This window comes from Triticum aestivum, chromosome 5D, assembly GCF_018294505.1.
Source record: "Triticum aestivum cultivar Chinese Spring chromosome 5D, IWGSC CS RefSeq v2.1, whole genome shotgun sequence".
NCBI classification, from domain to species: Eukaryota; Viridiplantae; Streptophyta; class Magnoliopsida; order Poales; family Poaceae; genus Triticum; species Triticum aestivum.
In genome coordinates this window covers 445,441,738-445,456,174 of record NC_057808.1, presented here as the reverse complement: position 1 = coordinate 445,456,174, position 14,437 = coordinate 445,441,738, and the positions used below count along the sequence as shown (strand labels likewise).

The 14,437-nt window shown below is 44.1% G+C and overlaps 2 protein-coding genes across 3 annotated transcripts in view; one reads left to right on the top strand and one right to left on the bottom strand.

Moving 5' to 3' along the window:
• The first annotated feature begins 373 nt into the window (after positions 1-373).
• LOC123122576 (carboxyl-terminal-processing peptidase 2, chloroplastic) lies at positions 374-3,667 on the top strand. 2 transcript variants are annotated; one of them, XM_044542788.1, is made up of 12 exons: positions 374-750; positions 856-1,011; positions 1,322-1,404; positions 1,496-1,704; positions 1,812-1,880; positions 1,994-2,109; positions 2,214-2,289; positions 2,365-2,406; positions 2,769-2,877; positions 2,986-3,083; positions 3,170-3,263; positions 3,364-3,667. In XM_044542788.1, the coding sequence occupies exons 1-12, from the start codon at positions 504-506 to the stop codon at positions 3,487-3,489; spliced, it is 1,425 nt and encodes a 474-aa protein (XP_044398723.1). In that variant the 5' UTR covers positions 374-503; the 3' UTR covers positions 3,490-3,667. The 2 variants fall into 2 exon arrangements, with proteins under 2 accessions (XP_044398723.1, XP_044398724.1); XM_044542789.1 differs by having other exon boundaries at positions 375-750; positions 859-1,011.
• Positions 3,668-4,620: 953 nt separating this feature from the next.
• LOC123120876 (wall-associated receptor kinase 5) overlaps positions 4,621-14,437 on the bottom strand; it is a 25,911-nt gene continuing 16,094 nt past the window's right edge. Inside the window, exons 2-9 of the mRNA XM_044540853.1 lie at positions 9,810-9,864; positions 9,420-9,491; positions 9,017-9,054; positions 7,255-8,155; positions 6,999-7,142; positions 5,653-6,847; positions 5,531-5,558; positions 4,621-4,932 (exon numbers count right to left, since the gene is read on the bottom strand). Coding sequence (XP_044396788.1) covers positions 4,621-4,932; positions 5,531-5,558; positions 5,653-6,847; positions 6,999-7,142; positions 7,255-8,155; positions 9,017-9,054; positions 9,420-9,491; positions 9,810-9,864 — 2,745 coding nt within the window. The remainder of the gene's footprint in view (positions 4,933-5,530; positions 5,559-5,652; positions 6,848-6,998; positions 7,143-7,254; positions 8,156-9,016; positions 9,055-9,419; positions 9,492-9,809; positions 9,865-14,437) is intronic.

The window sequence follows — 14,437 nt, the reverse complement described above, 5'->3', positions numbered from 1 at the left end:
TATTTAGAAAAATAGTATTTGATCCAAATGAAAAATCTAACCGGCAACTAGTAATCTAGAAAAAAACCCGCAAAACTATCAGGAAGAAATGCTCCGGTCGTTACAACGCCCAAGTGCTAAATGAGTAGGCCTAGTCACTCGCTTTGTGCGATTAATCGACATTTTTCTATAGAGAGCGATGAATAGCGTGAATATTATAGTAATCTAAATGATTTTATATTTCTTTACAGAGGAAGCTAGCACTCGCTAACACAATTCCCGCATGTAGAGCTGGACCAAAAGCTCCGAGCTTAATGAACGCTCGGTAGTTCGGATCGTTAAGCTTCGTAACTCGCTATTTAATGAACAGAGCCAATCGTTATCTCTGGGCCACAGCCCAAAGGGCGGGCCTGTGCTCTGCTGCATCCCTCTCCCCGCGTGCTTCTCCTCCACACACTGTCCCTCTCCTCTCCTCTCCTCCGTCTCCCGCGAGCTCCTCCCACCACCACCGCACCGGCGCCCCGATGCTCCTCCCGGTGCGCCGCCCGCACGCGGCCCCGTCCCGCCCGGCCTCCCCCCGGCACGTCTCCTCCTCCCTCGGTCCCCGATCCAGACAGGTCGACCGGGTCCTCCGGGGCTCGACCGTGGCGCGGGCCAGCCCGGCGGCGACGGACGCCTCTGCCTCCGCCGGCCTCGGCCGCCGCGCAGTCGTGGGGATGGCGCTCGCCGTCTCCCTGTCCGCTCCCGCCTACTGCAGGGCGCCGCCCCCATGTAACTAATCCAGCGCTTCGATTCAAATTTCGGTTCAGGCTGTCCTGCGCTTCGATTCTACTCCTAGCTGACTAGTGTTTTCTCTTCCATGGTTTTGGCCCCAAGCAGCGTCCGCGCTCACGGAGGAGAACCTGCTGTTCCTGGAGGCGTGGCGCGCGGTGGACCGCGCCTACTACGACAAGTCCTTCAACGGGCAGAGCTGGTTCAGGTACCGCGAGCGCGCCCTCCGCGACGACCCCATGAACACGCGGCAGGAGACATGTATGGCTCTTAACTGTGCGAAGTCTCCTTGCTATCCACTTAGAACACTGCCTCCCTAGCGAAAATAAGTTTACACGGCCTGCACTTCTGCAAGTCATCACATGTCACTTCACATTTTTACAGAGTAGAACAAAATTCAACGGTTCGATCAGATGCACCTATTTTATGCCACCTCCCCGTTGTTGAATCTGAATTTCGTTTATAAAAACAATGAACCACTTAAAGAGACCATTGGTTTGTACGGATAGGAGAGGTGCTGCGTTTTTTACGCCAATGTGATTGAATTTGCCTACCCTGGACTGTATTTCAGATGCGGCGATTAAGAAGATGCTTGCAACATTGGATGATCCGTTCACTCGGTTATTGGAACCCGAGAAATTCAAGAGTTTGCGGGTATGATGCTCACACAAGCTTCATCTACTGCCCACCTATAACATAGTATGAACTGCTTTCTGATGCATGCCATTGCCTTTCCTGAAGTAAGTCTGGCACGCAAGGTGCCCTCACGGGTGTAGGTTTATCGATTGGCTACCCGTTGGCGCTTAATGGATCGCCTGCAGGGCTCTCTGTAATGTCAGCTGCCCCAGGGGGTCCTGCAGAAAAGGCGGGCATCATGTCTGGAGACGTTATCTTGGCAATTGACGATACAAGCGCGCAAGACATGGACATATATGACGCAGCAGATCGCTTACAGTAAGACCTGGCTATCACGAATGCTTTATATGATCAAAATGCAGTTTTAGCAAATGTTGCGTACTAAATATTTTAGTGGCTGATAATCTTGTGTTGATTCCTGCTAGGGGTCCCGAAGGAAGCTCAATAGATTTGACTATTCTCAGTGGAGCTGATACCAGACATGTTGTTTTGAAGTAAACTCCTGCACACCATTCTTTTGTAGTTCCTTCAGAAGAAATGATTCAGTACTTTTACTCGAGACTAAAGAGTGGTTGTTGCTGATTCATCTTAACTTAATGTATGCCAGGAGAGAAAGATATACTTTAAACCCGGTGAGATCAAGGATGTGTGAGATTCCAGGTTCGGAGGACAGCTCAAAGATCGGTTACATCAAACTAACAACATTTAACCAAAATGCTGCAGGTTTTAGCTGGCTCTGGCTCGAAATTATATTCTCTTTCTGAAGCATTTATTGTTTTAAAGATGTCAGGCTATGCTGACCACGCTACTTGACTGTCCTATTCCAGGATCCGTTAAGGAAGCCATTAAGAAATTAAGGGAGAACAATGTAAAGGCCTTTGTGTTGGATCTGCGGAACAACAGGTTTTTACCTGCAGAACTTGGGGTGCCTTGTCACCTAATTCTGCTGAAATCTTGACATGGTTGTGTTTGATGCAGCGGTGGCCTTTTTCCTGAAGGGATTGAGATTGCGAAGATTTGGTAAGCTGTTACATCATCATATTTCAGCACTTGAGTTTTGGTCTATGTCTGCATATGTGTTGACGATGAACTTAAGTACTTTGTTAGTTCTATTTTAAACTGGAATTTGTTCCCTGAAAAACTGACTGATAGAAATATGAAAAAAATTCCTTGGTGAATTCTAGCTGTGCACCTCGATACTTTACTCTTGCTTATATCTGTTGGACTCGTGAAAACTGGGGCTTTGTTTGTTGATCTTTATGCCAAAGCTGTTCTCACAATATGTAGTAACTCTGGGCTGAAAACTACTATATTGATTCTAATTTTTCCATATTAAATCGCTCGCTAAATTGATTTAAGTTTTAACACTATTGTTTTCTCAGGATGGACAAGGGTGTCATAGTGTATATATGTGATAGCCGTGGTGTCCGTGACATTTATGAGGCAGATGGAGCTAGCACGGTTGCTGCATCAGAACCTTTAGTTGTCCTGGTACGAGCTACCTTTTGTTACAATGCCGCAATTAGAGATATTCTTGATCAATGATATGACACTATGCATCACAAGAAGTGACCTTTGAACACTTGAACTCGTTACCAGGTAAACAAAGGAACCGCAAGTGCAAGTGAGATCCTTGCAGGAGCACTGAAAGACAACAAGAGGGCAGTGGTGTATGGGGAACCAACATATGGAAAAGGGTATCGCCTTACTGTCCCTCCTGTCATGTGGTTTGTTCTGATTTGGCATGCTTAGCTGCTCACACGACTTACCTTCCAACTTCCAGCAAGATCCAGTCGGTGTTTGCACTGTCTGATGGCTCAGGGTTGGCCGTGACGGTGGCGCGCTACGAAACCCCTGCACATACTGACATAGACAAGGTAAGCATTGCTTTGCTTTGCCGCACCATGGCATCGATAAGACTCAACAGATGTTGATACCAGATGGCCTGACTTTGAAATGTTTTTTGTTGGTAAAAAGGTCGGTGTGACTCCGGACCGTCCATTGCCGGCATCATTCCCGACCGACGAAGATGGCTTCTGCAGCTGCCTCAGGGACCCAGCTTCTTGCAACCTTAACGCCGCCCGGCTGTTTGTGAGATCTTGATATGGTCCCAAGTATGTTGCGGTGAGCGGCATGCCTCTGCACATTTTGGGTTTTTTGGCCACTTGGATGGGCTTCAGTTGATATGGTAGTTTCTCTTACCTGGTTGCTTTGCTGATCCTATTCATTTTGTTAACATCTGGTTATCTTGAAGGAGAAATCTGTTTCACATCTGTACAAAGTTCCAATTTCACCATGTCAAAAAAAAAAAACTGTCTATACTTGTCTCTGTAGAGTGTCCAATGTACAGTTTTGGACTATTACTTTTCACGAGAGAAAAAGGAAATCAAATGGCATCTGTTCAGTAGTAAATACTTCCTCTGTCCCAAAATAAGTGTCTCAACTTTAGAAATTAGAACAATGGAGTGAGTGTATCAGGTTTGCCGCCTCAAATCAGAAAGATCAGAAAGGGGGACCTTCAAAGTGTCCTAGATAAAATTAGAGCAAGATTGCCACTTTGGCAGACTGGACTCTTGTTTCAGGGTGGTCGTCTAATCCTAGTTCAGCCAGTGTAATCTGCCATATACCGATCTTCCATTTAAGGGCTTTGCATCCACCGTGTTCAAAACAGTTGATAAAATCCGACGTGCTTTCCTTTGGAAAGGAACAGAGACGGTTCAGGGAGGTCATTGCTTGGTCAGTTGGAAGCAGTTTGCCACCCGAAATCCCAAGGAGGTCTAGGTTTGCTCGATCTACAGGTGATGAACTCAGCCCCTAAACATGAGCTGGGAGTGGCTTGTTCGTTCCTCGAGCACTAGGAACTGGAGTTCGCTCGCGGCACCAGTGAGTGATCAAGAGAGACACTTGTTTAATGCTGCGACCAAGGTCGTTGTCGGAGATGGGAAGAACAGTTTTTTTTTTGAGATGCAAATGGATTTAGCGGTCTCTCGGTTGAGGACATTGCTCCATATATTTTCGCTCTTGTATTCCCAATAATTAGAGCAAGACGTCCGGTGGCCGATGCAATGGTAAACGGACAGTGGATTCTTGACATCAGGAAGCCAATTACCATCGGGGTTTACGTTCAAGCACAGCACCTTTGCGATGCTATTTCGAGCGTGCAGCGGAATCAAAACAGCTGTGACACTGGACTTGGCAATGGGAGCCCAACGGCCAGTTCACCGTTAAGTCGGCTTATGGGGCATTTTTTGCTGCAGCCCCGACAGTATTTGGAAATCTTGGGCCCCTCTTAGATGCAAATTTTTCATATGGCTGGCCACACGAGGTAGAATCTGGGCGGATGACCGGCTCATTAAAAGAGGCCTCCCTCATAGCCAATTTTGTAGCTTCTGCAAATCTGGACAGGAAAATGTGCAGCACCTGTTCGTCGGTTGTCCGGTCATGAACATCATCTGGAGCTCTATGTTGATCTGGGCTAACTTCCATGAGGCATTTCCCTCTACGAATCTTAGCCTGGAAGAGTGGTGGGATAAAGCGAGATCGAGGCTGCAAGGAGATAAGAAAAGAGCTCTCAACTCTTTGGTTATCTTGGTCGTTTGGTCCATCTGGAGGGAGAGGAACAGGAGGGTGTTTGGTGTGATTCACACGCCCATCCAGCATGTCATAGACCAAATCAAAACAGAAGCTCGCTTCGCTTCTGGGTTGTGGCGATTCGATATATATTTCGAATCCCCTACAACCCAGATTAGTCTAGAGTATGGTTGTAGCACCCTCACTTAATCTCATTGCCTTCCATTTCTCTTCCTTTCTTTTATTTTTGTGTTCGTGCTTGGATTCGGATGGTTGCCTTGTACTGTTGTTGTTTGGATGTGGTCTTTCTATCTATAAATATGCATGCAGCTCTCCTGCACAGTTCGAAAAAAATGACATGTGTGCGGAAGCATAAGGGTAAAACTAGAATGTGATCAGTCTTGGAGGTAGTTTATCATGTGCAAAGTATGGATGTAGCACGTACACACAAAGTAGAAATTTGACAGGTCTACGGTACATATGTTTTTTTAATAGAAAACACACATCTAATGAATTACAAACACGATTTGTAATTTACAAGTTGCAAGGATTCTGTTTTACCAAAGGTACACACAGCTGGATCAAATAGCAATAGTGCTAACCTCACAATACAATACACATGATAACAAGGCTTAGAAGAAACATTTTTATATACAAGTAGTCGCTCTAGCAGATTATTATGCATGATTTAATCACCTTGCATAATAGGAACTTCGTGGGTTTATGGGTTGGTTCTCACTTTCACCCATAGGATACCCATTTAATTCTATTTCATAACCGCTAGTAGATTCTCCACCAAGAAGGCTTTCAGCATCCATCTCCAAGTCAATCCGTACCCAAGGATGCATTGAAAGCTTCCTCAATCTATTGAGCTCATCAGCAACCTCTTTCATAAAGGGCCTATTGTCACCGCACATATCTAGGCATTTTTTAGCAAGGTCTGCAAGTCCTCTCAGTAACTCCATGCTCTCTTCACCTTTCACATGGCTCACTAACACTGCATCAAGATTATTTTCTTTCATAGCAGACAAAAAAATTGATGACAAACTCCTTTGTGTCTCGGATCCTTTGAGCTTTAGTGGCAACTGACCGGTGAGGATCTCTAGAAGGATAACTCCAAAGCTATACACATCACTTTTCTCTGTTAACTGGCATGTTTGCATGTATTCAGGATCAAGGTATCCACAAGTACCTTGAACCATTGTGACAAACTGCTCTTTGTCAGACGGTGCTAGTATGGAGGCTCCAAAGTCCGACACTTTGGCCATGTAGTTGTCATCAAGTAGGATGTTGGAAGTTTTCACATCACCATGAATTATTGGAGGAGACGCGTACGAATGCAGGAAGCAAAGTCCTTCAGCTGCTTCATGAGCAATCCTTAAGAGAGTGTTGAAGGATATTTGCAATGCGTGGTTCTTGCCATGGATTAGCTCGAATAGTGTACCATGTGGTACAAACTCATACACTAGAATTGGAACTTCCACCTCAAGGCAACAACCCAAGAGTTTGACAATGTTCTTGTGGTTGATTTGGGACAAAATGAGCATCTCTTGGCCAAATTCCTTCTTCTGTCTATCATCGACTAATGCACATCTTTTAACTGCAATTGGCATGTTCTTTATTATCCCTTTATAGACTGTTCCATGGCCTCCTTTTCCGAGTATTCTACTATTGTCAAAGTTATCAGTGGCATGAATTAGCTCTGCTAGTGAATATACGGTGAAAGCAAGACCTTTATCTGATTTCATCCTATCAAACAAAAGCAAGCCTCCATGTTGACGAAAATACTCTTGCTTAACTTTGTTCAATTTTCTCTTTTGAATTATCAGTTGTCCCCAGAAGATAGTAATCACAATAAAAACCATTAGACCAAATAATCCCATTGTAACTCCTGCAAAATGTGGTTGGTTATACATTGGACAACATTGGATACACTATTTGTTATTTTGTTTTACATTATTATTTTACTTCATGGCATTGCACAAGAATGTGATAAAGTAATGATCTAGTCAAGGGATCCCATTAGCTTGGTTGTTAGTTACCTATTATGAAGCCGGTGTCAGGGTTGCATGTGTTGCTTTGCTTGACATATCTTTTTCCTACTCGGCAAGAACACCAGTGTTCTTCAATAATATTGTGGCAAAAGCCGTCTGAAGGGCATGGGTTGTAGTTGCATTCGTTAACATCTGCAGCAAAACCAAACATAAATTAGAGGTTCAAATAGAAGGGGACACTCTACATGTGTAGGGTGCAATTTGATTTGCGTAAGTGCATATACACATTGGCGTTGCAATTAACCTGTGCATCCGTCTTGAAGATAAGGGTTGCCTTCATACCCATGTGTGCAATTGCACATATACCCTTGATCATTGGTTGAATCGACGCACTTGCTGTTGCTGCTGAGACATGCATATGTGCCCGTCTTGTTCCGTCGGGCGACATCACATCGCACGACATCCCTTATTGCCCAGTCATATACCACAGGCGCCCGCCCAGCATTTGTGTCGTTGAACTTTGTGGTGTTTATGTACGAGACGTCGAACTTGAACTCAGCTGCCTCCATCAGCACCGCATAGCTGCATCGGTTGAATCTCCAGATCCTACTTGTGTTAGCGAATGTCGAGAAGCCTACTTCATAGTTGTAAATCTTGTTTGGTATCGTGGTCTGAGAGCAACCCATCCCGGAGCAAGAACCGTCGACCAACTCTAACGGGTCACGACATGTTGCAACACCCAGGCCCTGGTAGCCTGTGTCATTGTCAGATATGAAGGCAAGGGCGTTGCACCCAATGACCGTGAACTTGTTCCTGGCATCAGAGAGCCGGAGGGGAGAAGAAGGTCCGGATCGGATTTGGATACGCCGACCGTATCGGCCGACGGACTCCATGCTTCTGGTAGAGGTGTTATAGCAGAACCCCAAGATGTAATTCAGCATCCGGATCGTGGCGTGAGTCAAGGAAATATCAAGGACCTCAAAGTCGCCCCGGAATGGCTTGTGAATGCCATCTTGGACCGTGCAATTGATTGTGAACCGTTTCGAGAGTGAGCAGTTCACGCCGATGCCGAATGGGTATGGTATGTCAACGTTGCCGCATTGCCTCTGGCACTGGGAGCTAGGTGCCGCGGCTGTAGTAGTATATTGTGGTGCAAGCAGTACAAGGCTGAGGCCAAGCTGCAACAACACCTGCATATTCTCGGGCTGGAGAACAAGTAGACATGACACTGTCAAGTAAACATGACGCCTTCACTTCAGATAAAAAAACTTTTTTTAAGAGAATGGATTGACGGCCATGCCCATATTCAAGATTGTCAGAATCGTGATTTGAATCGGATCGGAGCTTCGATGCTAGGGTCGCAAATTATAAAATCTTAACTATCAGGATCCTAGAGACGTAGATTCCGTGAACTAAAATCGTAGAATATAAGGGGTTAGTTTAGATTATAAAGTCATAGAATCATCCTAAATACTTCACAGTGCAGCTGCGTCGGATGGACGCGGCGAGCGCACGCACTAGATGACAAAACTAGTTTGTTGTCTGTAATAAACGCGTTATCCACTGGGTAGTGTAAAGCGCATGCATGTGCCAACGTCATCTATTTATTCTGTTTCAAATTTTTAAAAAGCTACAACTTTTGAACCGAGTGTCAGAACGCAGAACCGTTTTCACTGCAGGGTTCCTCGCGACGAGCTCTTCAAAACTAGATCTCATATGAATATGTTTTGATGATTTTTTTTCGAAAGCAACTTTGATGCTAGATGAAGCAACATTAGTGTTAAACATGAGCAACTCTGCTGCTAGATGAATTGCACCGTGTGTATGACTAACTTCGCCTAGTAGCCACCTAGTTAGTTGTGTGCAACAGTGTAATAGGGGGGTCACCATGATTTCTAAGTTGTATACATTGGAAAATAAGTTGTGGATTGTTTAGTTGCATATCATACTGTGAAAATTTCTTACCATAGAGTGGAAACTCTAACATGGCTTATAAGTTGTCTACCGCAGAAACCAGGTTACCCTTTCACTACGAAGTTGCCTACGAGTGATCCTCAATTTCTTACAATACTATGAAAGTTGTCCATCAAGGGACCTAAGTTGCCTACAATATCGAAAAGTTTTTGTGGGATTTAAGTCATCTATCATGATTTCAAATTTTGAACTATGTGGGGATGGGTGGTATGAGATCTGTGTATTTTTCTTTTCTAGGGGAGTCTGCCCGCCAACGCTATTAAGCACACGGATGTTGGCTAGCCAGGTCCTGACGAGCTCTTCAAAACTATACCCACATGAATACGTTTTGATGATTTTTCTTTCTTTCAGAAAGCAACTTGGACGCTAGATGAGACAACTTTAGTGCTAAACAGAAGCAACTCCACTCCAATTTAAAGTAACTAAGTACCAATAATGAGCAACTAACTAGGAATAGAGAATAACCTTGAACAGAGGTAGACAACATCATATCACCTTTATAAGCAACTTTCTTTCTACGAGAGACAACTTTAGTGCAAAAAATAGGCAACTTCACTACATTTTCTCCTAATTAATTTTCTCTAACATTCTCCTAACTTCCTCACAGGTACTTCTAAGTTGCATATTCTCCTAGCTTCCTCACTGGTACTTCTAAGTTGCATATTGTTGATTCTAAACTGCCTATAATACTATGAAGTCATCTACCATTGATACTCTTGTATCTGCTATTGCTAACTACGATAGGCAACTTGGTGCTCAATTTTGGCAACTTTTAGAGTGTTTGCATGCAACTTAGAAAAACAATGGTAAACCACTTCACAATATTGTAGGCAACTATTTTTGCAAAGTTAGGCAACCGAGAAGCAATGATAGACAACTAATTACCAATAGTAGGAAACTCGGCATCAATTGGTAGGCAATTTACAATATTTATAGGCAACTGCACATCAATTGTAGGCAACTAACTATCAAACAATAGGCAAATGAGCAACCATGCATGATAGGCAAGTTGGGATAATGTTAGTAAAATTCACAGGTACACGTAGTGTAGTGAAGTTGTTTTGTATGTAGCACTAAAGGGGCATTATATTTTGTCTGATTTTTCTTGTTTTTACGCCAACAAACCTAATAGGAAGTCCTACTAGGCCAAAGAGAAGAAGTTGCTTCTCTATAGCACGATAGTTGCCTCCTTCACACCCAAAGTTGCCCTAATAAAGTATCCAGTTGCCCACAGTCAACCATACAATTGCCTAAAACAAAGTATCCAGTTGCCCACAATCAACAAATAGTTTGCCTAAAACCATGTATCCAGTTGCCCAATCCTCACGAACAGAAATATTTTATCAAGACCATTTTTTGATAAATATCTAAATGTTTTAGATACCTGTAATTAAGTTTGGGTCATAGAGGGGGAGTCAAGATTTTCCCCTCCTCGGGTGGGATCCCTTGGTGCGACCGTAGAGGGGAGCGGGTGGAACATACCTATATATGTTGTCTCTACTAGTTGTTTTTGTGGTTCATTTTTTTGCACAAGGGTTGCATGATGTTACTGCAAGGAGCTTATGGGGCAGCAACCCCTCTTTTAATGCATGACACTAGTTGTTTCAAATTTTGTAAGAGTTGTCTGCAATCATAGCAAAGTTGTTGCATGTTTTTTACTTTTGCATAGGGGATGCATGCTATTTTTTACTGCAAGGAACTCATATGGGGCAGCAGACCTTTTTTACATGCCTGATAGTAGTTGGACTCATTGGATGGCTAAAAGTGTCTAGAGAGGTCGATTCCGATATTTGGGGCATTTTGGTGATCCACATTGGAGTTGTCTTTATGTTAGGCGATTTAGAGGTGAAACTAGTCAATTGATAGTCATGGTAACCGACTTAAAAGGATCCTCCGTTGATAGGTCGTCATACTAGGAAAAAGGAGTTGCTTTTCTATAACACTAAAGTTGCCTCTGTAGCACACAAAGTTGCTCGGAAAAAAAAGTTCTTCGAAACCTACTCATATGGGATATAGTTTTGAAGACCTCGTCGCGAGAAACCCACCGGTGAAAACGGGATTTGAATTTTGACATTCTAATCAAAAGTTACAAGTTTTTAAAGTTTTTGATCCCCTAATAAATGCAGGTGGGAGCTGGCGCGGGAGGTTTTTTCTTTTCTAGACTGTCCTGGCGCGGCGTGCGGTAAAACTTTCCTTTTGGGGAGGGCGCTTGCTGGCCCGAACGGGTGCTCGTGCGCCAGGTAGCCAGGTCCTAAAATCATACCCCAGAATCACGATTCTGACAACCTGGCCATATTTTATTTTTTTGCGAATGGACCTGGCCATATTTCACCGGTAGATTTAATTATATAATTAGTTTAATCGAGTACAAAATATGTAGGCATGCGTCCACATAGTAATATCCAAAGGAAATTTTACATTTGCTTGTCGAGTTTCTTGGAAACTCACGTCTATCTATCTATCCATTTATATTAGGAACTATTCCGTACGTATTTCTTAAAAAACGTCCCCTTAAGTCTGCACGTATATCTTTGTTTATTTTTAAAATAATGATTTTTCTTTACTGAATCATCAAAGTTATAAGTAGTAAATTCAAATAGGAGCGTGCTACGCGTCCGCCGGCTGATATCTTTAAAAGATCAGCGTCGGATTTGCCGCATCAAGCGAGACGAGCGCGCCTCCAGAACTGGAACATAGGTCTTGTTGCAGAATTATTTCTGCAACATAGGTCTTGTTGCAGTTTTTTTTGCAACGGCAGTTTTGTTGGGGAAAAATTGCAACTAGGGTTTTGTTGCAACTTTGTCTGCAACAGAAGTTTTGTTGCAGAAAATTTCGGCAACAAATGTTTTGTTGCAAAACTAGACCCGTCGTAGACCATGGCAACACCGCATATGTTTCTGAAACATAGCCTTTATTTCGGAAGCGCGTTCGACAAAGGACGACATGCAAGCTTTCATTTAGACGTGTGTCATGCAGTGGAGGTGGCGGACGCTGCCACTATGATCCGCCGGATGACCGTAAGCTTTTCCCATTCAAATAACTGGAAAATAAACTCAAAATGTTGTTCTTTGCAACTTTGACATTTCTTCACGCCTTAAAGTGAGTGTCTCGATCATCGATCCTACCCCGCGAAGAACACACAAACCTAACAAATGTAAACTACTAGTACATGCTAGAGGTTGATCTTGAAGGAAATATGCCCTAGAGGCAATAATAAAGTTGTTATTTTATATTTTCTTATATCATGATAAATGTTTATTATTCATGCTAGAATTGTATTAACCGGAAATTTAGTACATGTGTGAATACATAGACACAAACAGAGTGTCCCTAGTATGCATCTACTTGACTGGCTCGTTAATCAAAGATGGTTAAGTTTCCTAGCCATAGACATGTGTTGTCATTTGATGAACGGGATCACATCATTAGAGAATGAGACCCATCCGTTAGCTTAGCACTATGATCATTTAGTTTATTGCTATTGCTTTCTTAATGACTTATACATGTTCCTATGACTATGAGATTATGCAACTCCCGAATACCGGAGGAACACTTAGTGTGCTATCAAATGTCACAACATAACTGGGTGATTATAAAGATGCTCTACAGGTGTCTCCGATGGTGTTTTTTGAGTTGGCATAGATCGAGATTAGGATTTGTCACTCCGTATTTCGGAGAGGTATCTCTGGGCCCACTCGGTAATGCACATCACTATAAGCCTTGCAAGCAATGTGACTAATGAGTTAGTTGCGTGATGATGCATTATGGAACGAGTAAAGAGACTTGCCGGTAATGAGATTGAACTAGGTATGATGATACTGACGATCGAATCTCGGGCAAGTAACATACCGATGACAAAGGGAATGACGTATGTTCTTATGCGGTTTGACCGATAAAGATCTACATAGAATATGTAGGAGCCAATATGAGTATCCAGGTTCTGCTATTGGTTATTGACCGGAGATGTGTCTCGGTCATGTCTACATAGTTCTCGAACCCGTAGGGTCCGCACGCTTAACGTTCGATGACGATTTATATTATGAGTTATGTGATTTGATGAACCGAAGTTTGTTCGGAGTCCCGGATGAGATCACGGACATGACGAGGAGTCTCGAAATGGTCGAGACATAAAGATTGATATATTGGACCATGTTATTCGGACACCGGAAGTGTTCCGGATAGTTTCGGATAAAACCGGAGTGCCGGAGGGGTTACCGGAACCCCCGGGGAAGTAACTGTTGGAAATATGCCCTAGAGGCAATAATAAATTGGTTATTATTATATTTCCTTATTCATGATAATCGTTTATTATCCATGCTAGAATTGTATTGATAGGAAACTCAGATACATGTGTGGATACATAGACAACACCATGTCCCTAGTAAGCCTCTAGTTGACTAGCTCGTTGATCAATAGATGGTCACGGTTTCCTGACTATGGACATTGGATGTCATTGATAACGGGATCACATCATTAGGAGAATGATGTGATGGACAAGACCCAATCCTAAGCATAGCATAAAAGATCGTGTAGTTTCGTTTGCTAGAGCTTTTCCAATGTCAAGTATCTTTTCCTTAGACCATGAGATCGTGCAACTCCCGGATACCGTAGGAGTGCTTTGGGTGTGCCAAACGTCACAACGTAACTGGGTGACTATAAAGGTGCATTACGGGTATCTCCGAAAGTGTCTGTTGGGTTGGCACGGATCGAGACTGGAATTTGTTACTCCGTGTGACGGAGAGGTATCTCTGGGCCCACTCCGTAATGCATCATCATAATGAGCTCAATGTGACTAAGGCGTTAGTCACGGGATCATGCATTGCGGTACGAGTAAAGAGACTTGCCGGTAACGAGATTGAACAAGGTATTGGGATACCGACGATCGAATCTCGGGCAAGTAACATACCGATTGGCAAAGGGAATTGCATACGGATTGATTGAATCCTCGACACCGTGGTTCATCCGATGAGATCATCGTGAAACATGTGGGAGCCAACATGGGTATCCAGATCCCGCTGTTGGTTATTGACCGGAGAGGCGTCTCGGTCATGTCTGCATGTCTCCCAAACCCGTAGGGTCTACACACTTAAGGTCCGGTGACGCTAGGGTTGTAGAGATATATGTATGCGGAAACCCGAAAGTTGTTCGGAGTCCCGGATGAGATCCCGAACATCACGAGAGGTTCCGGAATGGTTCGGAGGTGAAGAATTATATATAGGAAGTCAAGTTTCGGCCACCGGGAAAGTTTCGGGGGTTACCGGTATTGTACCGGGACCACCGGAAGGGTCCCGGGGGTCCACCGGGTGGGGCCACCTGTCCCGGAGGGCCCCGTGGGCTGAAAGTGGAAGGGAACCAGCCCTTAGTGGGCTGGGGCGCCCCCCTTGGGCCTCCCCCCATGCGCCTAGGGTTGGGAACCCTAGGGGGGGAGCTTCCCCCTTGCCTTGGGGGGCAAGGCACCCCTTCCCCCCCACTTGGCCGCCGCCCCCCTTGGAGATCTGATCTCCCAAGGGCTG

What these genes read in the sequence shown, in the direction of transcription:
- LOC123122576 (XM_044542788.1), top strand. Translation starts at nt 504, where the DNA reads ATGCTCCTCCCGGTGCGCCGCCCGCACGCGGCCCCGTCCCGCCCGGCC. An exon ending in AGAAATTCAAGAGTTTGCGG is followed by an intron (nt 1,405 to 1,495) that starts GTATGATGCTCA and finishes TCCTGAAGTAAG; the next exon opens with TCTGGCACGCAAGGTGCCCT. An exon ending in ATTGAGATTGCGAAGATTTG is followed by an intron (nt 2,407 to 2,768) that starts GTAAGCTGTTAC and finishes TTGTTTTCTCAG; the next exon opens with GATGGACAAGGGTGTCATAG.